The 15205-nt window shown below is 52.3% G+C and overlaps 4 protein-coding genes across 4 annotated transcripts; 2 read left to right on the top strand and 2 right to left on the bottom strand.

Annotated features, from left to right (window-relative positions):
- Window positions 1-1250: 1250 nt before the first annotated feature.
- Window positions 1251-4450, top strand: QC761_706910 (uncharacterized protein). Its single transcript, XM_062882245.1, has 2 exons — window positions 1251-3276; window positions 3334-4450. The coding sequence occupies exons 1-2, from the start codon at window positions 2509-2511 to the stop codon at window positions 3874-3876; spliced, it is 1311 nt and encodes a 436-aa protein (XP_062728261.1). The 5' UTR covers window positions 1251-2508; the 3' UTR covers window positions 3877-4450.
- A 617-nt stretch (window positions 4451-5067) lies between these two features.
- Window positions 5068-7147, bottom strand: QC761_706900 (uncharacterized protein). Its single transcript, XM_062882244.1, has 2 exons — window positions 6271-7147; window positions 5068-6206 (listed from the first exon to the last, which is right to left on the bottom strand). Exons 1-2 carry the CDS (start codon window positions 6796-6798, stop codon window positions 5805-5807), a joined length of 930 nt encoding a protein of 309 aa, XP_062728260.1. The 5' UTR covers window positions 6799-7147; the 3' UTR covers window positions 5068-5804.
- A 1139-nt stretch (window positions 7148-8286) lies between these two features.
- Window positions 8287-9819, top strand: YKT6 (palmitoyltransferase). Its single transcript, XM_062882243.1, has 3 exons — window positions 8287-8955; window positions 9053-9342; window positions 9437-9819. The coding sequence occupies exons 1-3, from the start codon at window positions 8769-8771 to the stop codon at window positions 9554-9556; spliced, it is 597 nt and encodes a 198-aa protein (XP_062728259.1). The 5' UTR covers window positions 8287-8768; the 3' UTR covers window positions 9557-9819.
- A 1926-nt stretch (window positions 9820-11745) lies between these two features.
- On the bottom strand, window positions 11746-15034 carry QC761_706880 (uncharacterized protein). The gene is made up of 2 exons (XM_062882242.1): window positions 13247-15034; window positions 11746-13051 (listed from the first exon to the last, which is right to left on the bottom strand). The coding sequence occupies exons 1-2, from the start codon at window positions 14652-14654 to the stop codon at window positions 12330-12332; spliced, it is 2130 nt and encodes a 709-aa protein (XP_062728258.1). The 5' UTR covers window positions 14655-15034; the 3' UTR covers window positions 11746-12329.
- Window positions 15035-15205: the final 171 nt, after the last annotated feature.

Here is a 15205-nt window from a genome sequence, read left to right as displayed (position 1 = left end):
TCAGTATTAAATCGATCAGAGCATGATAGTGGTGAGACAATTCAGTGTCTTGTATGCGCAGGTCGATGATTCAGTTGTGTGAAGGCGCGCGTTTGCCACAAGATTTTAACTTGAATATCATAGACCTCCAGCTCAAAGTCGTATATGTAAACTTGATAAGTCGAATACTCGCCTCGTGTCCCGTAGCCCGGACGGAGCCTTTTCATCATTTGAGCAGCACTGTACCAACCTGGAACCTCTTGTGTTCTTTCGCCATCAGCTAAAGTTCAAAGGAAGTGACCATGATGGCTGCACAGACCAGCACCTGCCGTTTTACGACTCAGACCCTGAGGTTGGACCAATCAGAACGCAGGAATTACACGCAGATAGGGTTTCATGATCAGACTCTCAAACACAGCTCGAGACACCACGCACACAACATTTTGACAGCAAGTCTGAGGGGTGCCTTGACATTGCAAATTAGAGATCCAGAAGTGGAAGCGCCGTTGCTCTACGTTCGTGCGTCCGTTGGTGCGTCCTCTTGCCTTCTCATGTACACTACCGGACGGAGGGATATGATGCAAACGAATAGGTATCCAACACAGAACAATGGCTGATGAGCCTCAATGGACTGCTGATAAGTGCCAACTCCGCATCAAGATGATATTGTCATCTGTGACATAACATCGGTTTTCGGCACACCTGGAATGGAAGGCCTCAATGTTCGTCGATAGACTAGTAAAGACATCGGTCAGAACAGCGTGGGGCCGGCCCGAATGTGGAGCAGGATAAGATAACGAGGACTTCAACAACGGAAGTCGGTCAAAGACGGCGCCGGATATGGAGACCCAGAGATCGGTTTCAATGTCCGGGCCACCGGCCAGTGCTGTCACGGAGCCGCTATTATCTCATAGTTTGCCTTTGACCGTGCCTTTTCTGGCAGACGTCTGATGGAAGATCCCCCGCTTGCTGATCGCAATGGTCGTTGATTGTGTAAGTGGCGGCGCTGAATCAACCCAGAGAGATCTGCAAACCCAGTGTTTTCTGTGCTATTCTCATCAGTGTCTTCCATATTGGTGCCACCAGCACAACTGCCGGTGTTTTCTTATGACCGTAACACCTCGACCTCGATGTTCGTGTACGGACTACGGATTTGGTGAAAGGCGCGACTCATGAACTGGTTCGTGGCGTGGGTTGTCCCAAAGTTTGACATCTGATGAAGCTTTTCGCGGACGGACGGGATTCCATCTCAAACGAAAAACGCGCCAAGGGATTCGCCGCCGCCCTTGACACTTGCGTATGCAGTGGGCGCCCATGCAGAGCCCCGGAAAAGCGTGCGGGAAAGACTGTTGTGCGCTCCTGCAGCAAGTGTTGGGGATGAGTGGGGAGGAGGGCGGTCAAATGGCGGCCTGTCTTTGTAGTTTTTGTTGAATTGAATTGACGAATAGAACGTGCGCAATAGGCACCTCGGCAGATACATCTGGCACAAATTGGCGGGATGGCAACACAAGAGAACCCTGATGAGAAAGTCTTCCAGACTCGCATCGCGACTTTTCCAGCTTCATCCCATCCACAAGGGTCCAAAATCACATGTGATCGGTCAGTATCTTATCGTACCACATCTTTTGTGGACATCAATGTCCGGGATGTCTGGTCGGCGGCATCTCGTTCGTCTGGAAGCACCCGCTTTTTCGGCTCGCAGTCGGCTAGAGCCTTGAAGGGAAAGCGTGCCAGGAGGCCGGATCGAGCCCGGGCTCGAGATTCACTCCACTTGTCCCTCGGCGCCTGCTCGATCTTGCCTCCACTGTCCAGATCCGCATCATCCGAACCTTCACTTGTCATTGCAAATTGCCATCGCATCGCTGGGTTTGGCGGGATGAGCGCCTGTCGTTCGTAGTCTTCGCCGCCACCGGCCTCTCCATTTTTTGAGTTTCTCGGGCATCTCCAGACCCTTGGGACCCTGAAGCGCTAGTGCCTTAGGTTCTCAAGGTGACATTCTGCAGTGCCAGTTTGCGTGCCGCTGGCTCGCTGGGTCCCCCTTTGGCTTGCGGCAGGGCGACATTCTTCAGTCAAGATGTGAGACCCTTGATGACCGATCTGTTGTTGGCTGGCTCTCCCTTTCCCAGCTGGAGCTGAATGCCAACCCAGGGCGGCCTAGGTCAGAAAGTGAAAGCCAAAAAAAAAAATTGAACATAATGATAAACAAGGGAAATCCCGAGCTCTTTCCCGGCACTCCTCTCTTCTCTCTTCCTATCGCACCAGCTGGGGGTTCTCGACTCGTGCTGCTCCTGTCTTTTTTTCTTCCGCTTTCATAAAGTGGTCCCCGCTGGGTGTAAGGACCCCTGTCAGTGTGACGTGCAGATTGGCGGGATCGCAAAAAAACGTTGGGAAAAGCATAGCAACAGCAAGCAGTCGTGGGTAACAAAACGAACCGCCCGCCCGCCGCGTGTTCTCCCTCACTCCAACTACTCACCATCACTCGATTCCTCTTTTTTGTCAGTTCACCAGACACATCAACTGACGCCCACAATGATCTCCTTCGACTCCGCTGCCCTGGGCCTGCCTGACTGGTCCCTCTTCAAGTTCCCTCCCCCAGCAGACGCCGGCTTCATTCCCCCACCACCACCCGGCACCACCTCTTTTGCTCCTCCCTTCGAGATCCCCGACCACATCTACCAGGCCGTCCTCGACCCCAAGGTCCCTCTCACCATCGCCGCCGTCTATGCCGTCTCGGCCAAGCTCCTCAATGCCTACAACAAGTCCACGGGCAAGAAGCCCTGGGGCATCAGCAAGACCCTTCCCTTCAAGTGGTTCGTGATCGCCCACAACATCTTCCTCGCCGTCTACTCCGCCTGGACCTGGTGGGGTATGTTCAACGCTCTCCGCCGCACTGTTGTCAGCCCTCTGGGCCCTACTGGCGTCTCTGGCTTTCTCGACTCCATGTGCCAGATCAACGGCGAAAGTGGTGCCGGTAACGCTATCTTCTGGGACGAGGCCGCTGGCTCCTGGCAGACCTTCACCGCTGACGGCGTCATGGTCGCCAGCGCTGAGCCCAGCCGTTATGCTGCCGGTCGCATGTGGAATGAGGGTCTTGCTTTCTACGGCTGGTTGTTCTACCTCAGCAAGTTCTACGAGGTCTTTGACACCCTCATCATCCTCGCCAAGGGCAAGCTCAGCTCGACCCTCCAGACCTATCACCACGCTGGTGCCATGATGTGCATGTGGGCTGGTATGCGTTACATGTCGGTTCCTATTTGGATCTTCGTGTTCTTCAACTCCTTCATCCACGCCATGATGGTAAGCTTCACTCCAAAACATGACAGAAAACGAACAGGAAAACTGACCGTATTCTAGTACACCTACTACACTGTCACCGCTTTCAATATCCGCGTCCCAATGTTCATCAAGCGCTCTCTTACCTCGATGCAGATCACCCAGTTCCTCGTGGGTGGTTCCGGTGCGATGATCCACTCTTTCATCTACTACACCATCCCCGTCATGGCTGGCGAGTCTGTCTCTGCTTCCTCCGCCGCTGCTAGCGCTTCTGCCGCCGCCAACGCCTCCGCCAGTCTTGTTGGCAGCATCAAGAACTCTTTCGGCCGCCAGGTCACCCCTTGCATCACCTCCAGCGGCACCACCTTTGCCATCTGGCTCAACGTGTTCTACCTCACCCCCCTGACCTACCTCTTCGTCTCTTTCTTCATCGAGAGCTACCTCCGCCGCAGCAACGCCCCCGCCAAGAACGTCAAGAACAGACGCCTTAGCAACAGCGTCGCCATTGCCGAGAAGGCCGGCTGGGAGGCTGCCAAGAGCGTTGAGCGTGAGGTCTATGGCGAGAGCAACGAGGGTGCTGTCAAGAAGGGCAAGAACGGTCGTGTCCTCCGCAACAGAAACTAGTTTGTTTTTGATGGAGTACGACGAGATGAATAGAGCTTGTCGGCATGGTTCACAAGTGCCTTGTAGCCATGCCACATTTGGAGCAAACATATCTTTTGATCTTCACTTGAAAGAAGAGTGTTTTCATCCAGCATAGCGAAGCGGTGTATGTCTTGGGCGGCTAGAATCGTGCTTCACTCTGCCATAAGAACATAGACAAGACGAGAACAAAAAAGGGAAAAGGGAAAAAGAAAGGAGACAACGACAAAACGAAAGCATTTAAACCGGTGTTGGGTCGGGAATTTTTAGCGACTTTTCTTTTTGGGTATTGGAGATGAGCTTCGGCTCATTTCTCAACTTTGTATATATTAGCCCTCTTTTCGGTCTCTCATTCATTGGGGTTTTGGGATCATTCATGCTTTCTCCTTTTGGAGTTCTTTTAAGAGAGAAAGATAGAAGAATGCTTCTGACACTGGGTTTCAAAAGAGAAAAGGGAACACTGGGAATTTTTAAGGGAAGGAAGGCATCAAGGGAGGCAATATTTGGAAGAAATAAAGAATTATAAAAAAACATACCTGGTTCGATTGACTTGTGGGAAACATCTGGCGTTCGTGACGAAGAGAAATTGATGGTTGACCACGAGAGGGTAGGGGAAGTAGGCACAATATCTTCTGACCGCTTCTGGCAAGTGAATTATGTACTCTCTGAGGGACATATAGAATACTCGGGAGACTCGGGACCGGAATGTTCGGAGGAGGATCTGAGTACGGTATATATTTGCATCTTACTCCGTACATACATACAGCTCATCAGTGTAATATGTTGGGGCTCACTTTTCTTACTGTAATCAAGATGTGTGTATGACATCGAAAACCACCCCAACAACAGACCAAAACACCAAAGATCGGATGAAGATTTGATATATGAGTCGGAATACAACACACAACAAAAAATATGAAGCTGGAAAAAAAAAAACCCAGGTCTCGGCATGTTTTGGTGGTACTACTTCACGATAACTAAATCGATAAGATCCGAGGAGGGGTTAGTCACTGACTACATCAACCCAAATTCCCCGCACTTTGATCGAGATCTCCGGTGTTGCCGTCGTCGCCGGGAGGGGTTCAGCACCATCACCCACAACGCAAACAACAATTTCATAGAGCACATTCGCATCTCACGACAACACACACACCACAACCAAATGTGATTTTTGCGCCTTCAAAAAAAACATTGTATTAACACCCAGCCTCCATTCTAAAGAGAACCAGTAAAAACATCTGAATCTTTCAGGACCACACCACTCCAACAACTACTACTTTCACACACACCCACCATATTCTTCTTCAGCTCATCAAAACCCCAAAGTAAAATAAACACAACGCCGGCAATCCCCCATTTACCCCCAATCAATGCAGTCAAACAAAAATGCTTCAATGAAAAAAACACAAGCCAACTCCTAGAGCGCCTTGCTAAAAAAATACAAAGCCAACTCCCATGAGAATGAGCCAAAAAGCCAAAAGCTCGAGACAAAACAACGACAGCAACAAAATGCAAACAGAAAAATGGCCATGCTCAAAACTGTCTGACCACCTCAAAGGAAAAAAAAATCTCTCAAACCCTCACTCACAAAGAAAATATGTGTGTCGACGCATCGCCGACCACTGGGTATCTTTCCTCCTGTATATCATAGAAAAAAACAGAAGGAAAAGAAAAAATCTCTTTAGGGTCCTCCCCCCATTCCGTAACTGAGACAAATGCCGTGTCTCCCTTTCCTACTTGTCGAATCCCACAAAGTCTAAAGTTCTCTATGATTCGTGCTGTGCACTGTTCTCTGTTGTTGTTCTAGTGGACGGTAAAATCTGTGGTCGTCTCTCATGTCGGCGATTTGCATGATTACTCTTCCTCTGGGTGGCGCAACAAGGAAATAAACTGGTTAAAAGACCGTTCGTTTAAAAGGTGCTCCAATTCCAGTCTCTGGGAACACTGTGTGCCACCTCGGCCACGCGAGCTTGAAGGGGCCTCATCAGGCCAGGAGCGATAGCGGCGACTGGGGCAGCGGCGGTAGGGGTGACGGGTGTCTCGGGAGCGTTGCCTCCATCAGATGAACCCTTGCTGGAGGACTGGCTGTTTGCACGACTGCGCCATGCCCTAAACTGGTTGAAGCAGTGAGCGCAGGCGCGGCTGGGAACTCCACGAGGGTTGTAGTTGGCGTCCTGATCAAGGGGGATTTGATAGTCGCTGTGAGCGCCGCAGAAGATGTTGCCGCAGCGCCGGCAGTGATGTCTTCTGGTGAACGTGTTGAAGGACTTTTTGCAGGTCGCGTGATCACAGATAAGTGCGTCCTGGTCCAACTGCAGGAACAATGTTAGAATCATCTCAGGTGCGCAAAAGGTCCAATGAATGGGTGCCGCATACCTTCCAATGTTTCCGGGTGGGGGTGCCAGTCGGATTGGGAAAGAGGTCCAGATTCCAAGTTCCATCGACGTATTTGGCGCTATCGCCAGTAGACCGTCTGGTCAAACCCAATGACGCGCTCAACCCTCCGCTCAACCCACCAAGGCTCATGAAGCTGTTGCTGTGACGCAATGGTTCCTCCTCAGGAGACTCAGGCTCATGCTCCGACTTTGGTCGCGCCGGAACCTTGGATGGAAACTCGGTCGGGCGCAGCACAGCCGGTACGTAGAGCGGCCGGATTTGGCGCGTCATGTAGTTCTTGGGCGAAGTCGGCGAGTTGCCGGATGTGCTGAGCGGCGACACCTGGGTATTGTGCTGTGTGGAAGGCTGATAAGGAGTTGCGATCGGAGCCAGCTGAAAGCCAGAGTGCTGCTGAGCACGATAAGGTTGCTGCTGCTGCTGCTGCTGCTGCGGCTGCGAGTAAAAGTGGTGGGCTTGGGGCTGTTGTTGCTGAATGGGCATCTGGGGCATTATGAAGTCGGTCGCCATGATTGCTGTTGATGCAGAGATGCGGTGCAGCAGACTGTGGGGGTCAAGAGGACCGTGGAGGAGTTGGGGAAAGCTGGTCGTAAGGGATTCGCCCTTCTTACGCCGCCTTCGCAATCGACGTGTAATTCGACCCCGGAAATATAAGGTTGAATGGTGCTTATCGAAGCTTCGTCGATATGCACTCGGGAGATAGAGGCAGCTGGTGACAAAGGTCGATATCGGGGGGCGTCGGTCGAATATGCAGTCGGCAACTAGCGGGAAGAAGCCAGGAGAAGTTTCCTTGTTGGTCGCTATTCGTCGTATGTAAGGGATTGTTCAGGACGGGAGGCTGAAGGTAGGAGTAACAAAGGCAGGCTGGGGAGAGAGAGAGGTGTCCTTCTTTCTTATTATGGATTACGAACACCACATGTCGCTTGGAGATCTGGCAGCGCTTGGTGAATCGGACAGAGGGGAAAATGGGTGAGAAGGGTCCATTAATTCTGGATCCGAAGCAGAAGCAGCACCTGTGGACCGTCCAGGAGCAAGGAGCAAGGAGCAAGGAGCAAGGAGCAAGGAGCAAGGAGCAAGGAGCAAGGAGCAAAGGAGCATTCAGATCTCTCGGCCTAAGCAAAGAGCGGTGGACCCAAAGTTGAGTTGCAAGGAAGGCACATCCGCTCGAGACAACCCTGGAACCCTGTCTGGGACACCCATGAACGGCAAGTGCTCTTCTGCTTCTCCGCTGCCGTCCTTCTTGGCCTTTTAAAAGCCCAACGGCGGCAGCACATTGTTCGACGCTGGCTGCAAAGGTGGATTTCATGTAACCGCGATAGACTGCCTCCCCTTATCATGGGCAGTGTTGAACACGACGATACGATGACGACTCCTTATCCCTCACCGACAGCTCAGAGCAACGGACTCGCACGAGCAGTAACTTTGACAACTTGACAGCCACCACTACCAGAGCGCGGACGAGTGGCGGCAACCGTTCGGGGCCCTTGTGGGATGTCCAAGCTTCGTGCCCGGCACGTCAAAGTCGCACTGTGATACGTACCCACGTAATCCCGGGCTCATTCACCAGTTGCATGAACCTTGACCCTTGTGTTTCCATGAGGTCGAGGCCCGCTATGCTTCTTGCCTCCTTCGTTTAGAAGGATAGCCTGTACTTCGAGTTTCGCTGACTCGGCACGATACGACCTGAGCCAGGTTGCCTACCTTCCATATTTTACTTTGGAACTGTCAATGGTTTCGAAGTCGGATAGTGGACATTTTGAACAAAGCCGATACAAAGCTTTTGGTATTGCAGGTCGGGAACACATGTGATTATAGGATGGGAAGATATGACTGTGTGTGGCTGGGTGTCAGCAATTCAAAGATCCAGATAAGCCATGGGACATCAGTTCATATTGCTGAAACGGACAAGTGCATGCCAAGTGATAATGCAAATATGCATCTAAACCATCTTGATAGGTTCAGAGAGCGCGGGCCTCTAGCCTCGGCCGGCACGGGAAAGCTTTTCGCCGAGGCCAGCCTCAGGACAAGGCCACGCGGGCGGTCAGCGGTCGACTGGCTGTGGCAGGGGTAGGCGCTGGCGGTTGGTTCAGTCCTGCAACGACATCATCAGCCGCAACCCCTTCAATCCCATCCGTTACCAAAGAAACAACGGAAATTCTGCCACGATTACGACGACACCAAACAATAACAACAACACATCCCACCGAGCCCCCGAGTGAACCAACAGCCGGCGGTCTCATCCGTGCTCCGACGACACATCCCCGAGTCTCCACCTGCCCCCGCGTTCTGCCACCTCTGCACCGCTTCCAGATTCCTTGCCCACCCAGAGAAAGGCCGAACACTCAACCCTCCCATATCGGTCCCCTAACCCCGACGACACACATTCCCAACATTACGTATCCCGGTGCTGGCGGGCGATAGATAGCGCTTTGCTTCACTTTACACCACCGGCTTCACACAACAGCAGACAAACAGACAAGATGAAGCTCTACTACGTCGGCGTGCTGGACAACACCAAGTCCCCCGCCATCCAGCTATGCGCCGAGCACGAGCTCAGCGAGTTCTCTCGCTTCACGCGGGATGAGTATGGCAAGTTCATGACCATGATCAGCAAGACGGTGGCGGAGCGGACAAAGCCTGGGCAGAGGCAGAGTGTGGAGGAGCAGGGTATGTCTTTTTTTTTTTTTTTTGTTTTACCTTTTCGATATCACAACCGACAAGATGTGCATGTATGTATGCTAACGGCGGTTGAAATGCGTTGCAGACTATGTCGTCCACTGCTACGCCCGCTCCGAAGGCGTCGCCGGCGTGGTCATCACCAAGGACTACCCCCACATTGCCGCCCACAGCGTCCTCTCCAAGCTCATGGACCAGTTCCTCTCCGAAGTCCCACTATCCACCGTCCAGGCCGCCAAGAACAACGGCGACGTTTTCTTCCCGGCGTTGAAGGACTATCTGAACAACTACCAAGACGCAAACAATGCGAGCAGCATCGCCAAGATCCAGCAGGAACTGGACGAGACGAAGATTGTGTTGCATAAGGCTATTGATAGCGTATGTATTGTCCCTTTCTAGCGTGGGGGGTGGGGGTCATCAAGTCGGTGAAGAAAAGAATGTTTTGCTGACATGTGCTTCTATGTTTTTTTAGGTCCTGCAACGCGGCGAGAAGTTGGATGACTTGGTGGCCAAGAGCTCTGATTTGAGCGCGCAGAGCAAGATGTTTTACAAGTCGGCTAAGAAGCAGAATTCGTGCTGCTTGGTTATGTAATGGGGTGGTGTGGGTGGCGCGGCTATGGCGGTTTATTTGATACCGAGGTGTGAAAGGGGGTTGGATTGCTGAACAAAGGGAACAAGACATATGGGACAGATCTTTATTGAAGAGTCAAGCAAGCGGGTTTGAAGAAAGGGTGGGGGGCAAGACTACTTTGTCAACTTTATCTAGGGAGTTTCGGACTGGTTTATTAACCGTTGAACGGGGGGAGTTTGTTATATTCAAGTAATAATCAGGATTGCTGCTTTGTTTGCACCTCGTTCAGGCGTTCGTTGTTTTAGGTCTAAAGTCTATTGGATAATGTGCCAAGAGATGACATAGGGGTTTTGTATGTATTGACAGATAGTGTAACTGGACCCTTGGGTAAGTGGCAAATCCCGAGACATAGCATGCGTCTACATGCTGAATAACTACAACCTAATCAAAGCTAAATACTGCACATCACGTATGCCATTATGACTCATAAGCTCACGCCGATACTATGCGCACCTTGTATCATGTTATGTTATGAGTCTCAGCGCAGGTCAGCCTCGCAGCGGCCATCATGTGTTGTCTCGAGCTGAGCTGAGCCTCGCCTGATGGAGATAAGATGCCTCCCGATACGAGAATGTATGCATGTATGTAGGTATGTATGCATTTAAAGATGATATCCACTGCGTAAGGATCTACCCGCGCAATTTTCGAAACTGTTACCTAAAGGCATATTTTCGTTTAAGCAGGCCAGCGTTGCAGTGCATGGTATGTTGTATATCTTTTTCATTTTTGGACCCCCCTTGTAAAGCACCAGGAACGGTTATCCGTGGGGAAATGACGCGCGAGAGCCGCGAATAATCCTTTTCCCTAATCTAGATGTTTGAATCTGGGGGATGATGATGCTAAGATTTGTTTGTGTGACGTTGATGATGATGGAGGATCTGCTTTTAGTTGAGGGTTGGTTATGCGAGTGATAGAGAATAGGCGGACGATCTATCAGAGTGGGAGGGAGATCTCTTGCTGATTGCTTGTGTGCTGCCTCTGGAGAATGGAGAAAATCTGAAAGATTTGGGCACTGTGTAGCAGAGTGCCAAGAAGTGGATAGGACAGTGGGTGCTGTGAAAGCGGGCGGCCGGCCGGCGCGGTCATCAAATTTGGGAAACGGCATATAACATGGAAATGATTGGCTGAGAGGTAAAAAAGGTTATCGCAGAATGGTGATTGGTTGGAGGGACGAGTCCGAGGTCGGTAAGAAAGGGTCGGATATGAGGCGGGAACGGTTCCGGTCAGGTTATTGGAAAATAGAGGTGCTGATGGTATATATTCAAAAGACTATCTCTGAATTGTCTAGATTTTCGAAAGTTGCAACTTCATTCCACTGTTGCTTGTGACGTCTTGCCTCATTGACGTTGTCTTTTACTTTACTGAGATGTTCTTGGCTACCTATTTCGCCGTTTCCTCGGGGAGTTTGACTCGCACTGGGTCTTTTTCTCTGTCACATTTGTAATTCAATTCCACCACCCAAACAAACACGGCGCTTGTTCATCGGCGTGGATTCCGGCTACTGTACCTAGAAAGGAATTTGAGTCTTCTCAACATCTTGTCTCCTCTCTCTGCTCATATAGGCCTTCTAACCACAATAGGTTTGTTGTTACGTCATGCCCGACCAACCACATCTCCCCACGGGGGGGGTTGTTGGCCACTCAGATGTTCGGTCTTACACAGATACCACTAAGCAACCTACCGGTTGATTGTTGACGCGCAGTAGTCTTGTTCGCTGTCTTGCTGGAGGTAGGTAGTTTGGGGGGGGCGAAAGTTCGTTCTGTGGGTGAGAAGCGTTCTCAACGGTAAAGAGGGTGAATGTCGGCGAGCTCCGATGCAACCCGCCGCCCACGCTTTTCTCTCGCTGTTCGCTCGCTGCTTGTTATCGTTTCGGTCCGGCTTCGGTTGATGGCGGGGTGGCCGGTGAGCGCGGGGTCATGTTACACAGCCTTCAGCCCCCATCCCCCTCCCTTTCCCGCGCTTCGAAGCCACGGTGAAGGGGGAGCGGGTTCGGGTCTAGCACAGTGGAGGGGGCTTTGGTAGGGAGGCGACTGCGGATGCGGGGGTGACATATCGGAGTTGATCGTCGCCGTCAGGCCTTAGGCTTGGCACGCCCGTTTCTTCATGAGAATCAGGCAAAGTTTGGTCGCGAGCAAGAGAGAGACAGGCTCTTTTGGCAAGGGAGGGACAGGAGTAGGGAGACCTGTTCAGCAGCTCTTGTCTGCTACGACACAGAAGAGCAAAGAAGCCAACATTTTCACTCTCGATAGAATCTTGTATCTCCATTGGTGCGCTTTGAGCTGTCAACAAAAGAAGCAAAACAGGACCACTGCAGAGCAAGCGAGAAACTTGGCCTCTCTCTTGCAGAGACGATGTCGATGCCCTGCATACGCAAACAGGCAGATGCTGCAGTTGGTCTCTAGATACAGAAAATAGCCCCGCATACATCATCAATATCACCACCGCTACGATGGCTTTAGCTGGATCATGATCAGAGCTGTCACTTTTCTGTCATGTCTTGGCCAGAAGAAACTTGGTCGATCAGTCAGCCTTACTGAATTCGGGCACACCATGGCGTCGTTGAACCGGATCTGCTTGCTTCCATCGATGGTGCTTTGTTGGAGGGATCATCCCATTATGTTCCCGTCAGCCTCAACCGTAACCCACATTCTCGGCTACAGCTCCCACCACTTCCCAACTGCCGATTGATCTTTTTCGAGGAATGTTGTTCAATCTCATGAGCTTCCCAGTATCGTCATGGCATCTCCCATCTTCCGCTCTTGCCACCCTCCTTGAGAACCACTCTCAAGCCCTCAATGACCATTGCCTTGTCGACCGCTTTACACATGTCGTAGACTGTCAGGGCAGCGGTTGACGCAGCTGTGAGCGCTTCCATCTCCACGCCCGTTTTGCCATCACAAGAAACTGTTGCCGTAATCTCAATCGCGCCTCCCTTGTTCTGGCCATTGGTTTCGTCTTCAATGTTTGCTTCCACAGGCGCCAGCTCGACCTCGGCATGCGTCAGAGCAATAGGATGGCACAGCGGAACGAGGTCCGGCGTCCGTTTCGCCGCCATGATGCCCGCTATCCTCGCCACTCCGAGCACATCTCCCTTTTTCATTTGATTCTCTTTGATAAGTTTGAGAACCGCCGGGTCCGAGAAGTACACAGTACATTTGGCTGTGGCCACGCGTTTTGTGGTCGTCTTGTCTGAAATCGAGACCATATGGGCCTCTCCAGAAGAGGTGACATGCGTCAGTTTCGGACCTTTGGAATCGTTGTCCTTGCCATCCTGACGGAACTGTCGAGATGTGCTCGTGAAGAGGCGTAGCTGCTGGAAACCAGAGGTGCTGCCAGAGCCCGGGACCGAAAAGCCGCTGAGCGGTGCTGGTCCCTTGTTGGTAAGGCTGGTACTTGGCGCGAAACCGATGTGATGATGCCACCGAGAATGGTGCCGCTGAAACGTGGCTGGCGGATCTACGCTTGCTCCTTAGCCATACTTGTCCCTGTTTGAACCAAGCACAAGCAAAGCCCTGAGCGTTGTGGGGAGGTAGGTAGGTGGTTCAAGATGTATGTCATGCCTCATATACGACTTTTATGTACCATTTTCCCACTCCAAACTTCAACCAATGCACAGATGCCAGAAAGAAAGGGGAGAGAACCATCACCCACCGATCAGTATCATAGGCCTGTTTTTCATATGCTCCAGCTCGCCGAGGCCAGCGTGCTTTTCCTTCTTCCGCTTTACAGCCATACCAATCACGTTGAGGAGCTCCTCAGAGTTGGGTACCAACAGCTGTGATGATTGTTTCAAGCCGTCCAGGGCAGTTTGCTGCAGCAACTCCAAGGCTTCCTCGTCGATTGGCTCGCCCCCGTTCACCTTTCGCAAGATGTCTCTTACGGAAACCTCGGCATTCCCAAAGAGGCACACCTTTAGGTTGCCGTCACTGGTGATCCGGAGCCTGTTGCATGTCCCGCAAAAGTTGTGGGTCATGCTCGTGACGAACCCAAGCTTGCCAACAAAGCCTGGCACCTGGAAGGTCTTGCTTGTGTCGTTCTTGTGGCCCGCCTCCCTTTGAAGGTCCGGATACCGGGAGCGGATCAGGTCCAGCATCTCTTGGTAGCTGAACATCTTGCCCTTGCTCCACTTGTTGCCGTCAAACGGCATGTACTCAATGAAGCGCACCTCGACATCCTTCTCCCGCGTCATTTCCACAAATGGCAGAATCTCCCGGTCGTTCACCCCGCGCATGACCACACAGTTGATCTTGAACTTGATGCCCGCGCCCGCGCGGTTCAGCTCGAAAATGCGGTCGATAGTCTTCTGTACGGCGCTGAATCCCGCCCGCCGCGTCATCAACTGATACTGCCATTGGTCCAGAGTGTCGAGAGACAGGTTGACTCCCGTCAAGCCAGCCTCTACCATGGCGTCCAGTTTGCGGTGGAGCGATAGGCCATTGGTGGTGAGGCAGAGCTCGCGAAGGCCGTGGGCTCGCAGGGCTCCGATCTGCTGCATCAAAGGCACAATATCCCGCCGCACAGTGGGCTCGCCTCCCGTCAGACGAATTTTGGTAACGCCCTGGGACACAAACAGAGACGAGAGCATCACAATTTCGGGGGTGGTGAGGAGCTCCTTCTGAGGCGAGAGGGGCACACCCTCTTCCGGCATGCAGTATAGACATCGTAGGTTGCATCGCTCAGTTACGGAGATGCGCAAGTAGTCGTGCTGGCGATCGAAGTTATCCGTGAGGAAATCGGAGAAGGGCCTGGCCTCGCGGATGCGATCCTTGCGAGAGCTCGATGAGGGCGGGGGCGTCGGTCTAATAACCCGGGAGCCGCGGTCAGCAGGGCTGGGGGGCAGTCGGTGTGGTGATGGAGGTTGAGGAAGAGGTTCGTCGACAGCTGGTGACGGCGCAGGCGAAGCAGAAAACGTCTGGACCCCTTGGAAGGGATGGGCGAGAGTCGCCGACGCAACACCTCGAAATTGTGACGGAGTCGTTCGGGGCCTTCTATTCGTCGTTGGCGTATGCAGCGTCCCGAGCCGGATGCGCTGGGACAGACAGCGCGCAACCGCACCCATAGTAGGTAGGTAATAACTAAAAGTGTGAGTTGAAGGCTGACTGACTGCTACTACCGGTATTCTGTCAGGGTGTTTCTGCAATAATGAAAAGGGTGGCGGGGCACCATGGCCAAGTTATGTTTGTTCCCGTCTGGAGGTGGACTCGGTCCGCGCCGACTCCGCGGAGACTGGTGGGTGAGAGTGGTGACGGAGTGACATCAAGTTTGATCCAATAGATATCTTACAGATATCGATACGGGACATGTATCCAAGATTAACGAGAGGCCAGCATGCCGATTCAGGACCTGGCATCTGGCATCTACCCTTGACGATGCTTGGCTGCTGCTGATGACTGACATTTCCTTGTGTGACTCAGCAACTCCGTCGAGGGAAAGAGTTCCCTTCATCGCCTCCTTCCCCCGCCAAAATGGCACAAGAGTGAAGAGACAGCAGGTGCACTCGGCAAAAAGCGGGTCACTGCGGACCGGCCCCAAATGCTCGGATGTCGGCGAGAACCAGAAGTCCAAGCTTCTAGTGTAGAGCGTAGAAAAGGTCCCCGCCATTCTTGGCAG

This window comes from Podospora bellae-mahoneyi, chromosome 7 (assembly GCF_035222275.1).
Source record: "Podospora bellae-mahoneyi strain CBS 112042 chromosome 7, whole genome shotgun sequence".
Lineage (NCBI taxonomy): Eukaryota > Fungi > Ascomycota > Sordariomycetes > Sordariales > Podosporaceae > Podospora > Podospora bellae-mahoneyi.
The sequence above is the reverse complement of the archived record's forward strand: the minus strand, read 5'-3'. Positions and strand labels throughout refer to the sequence as shown.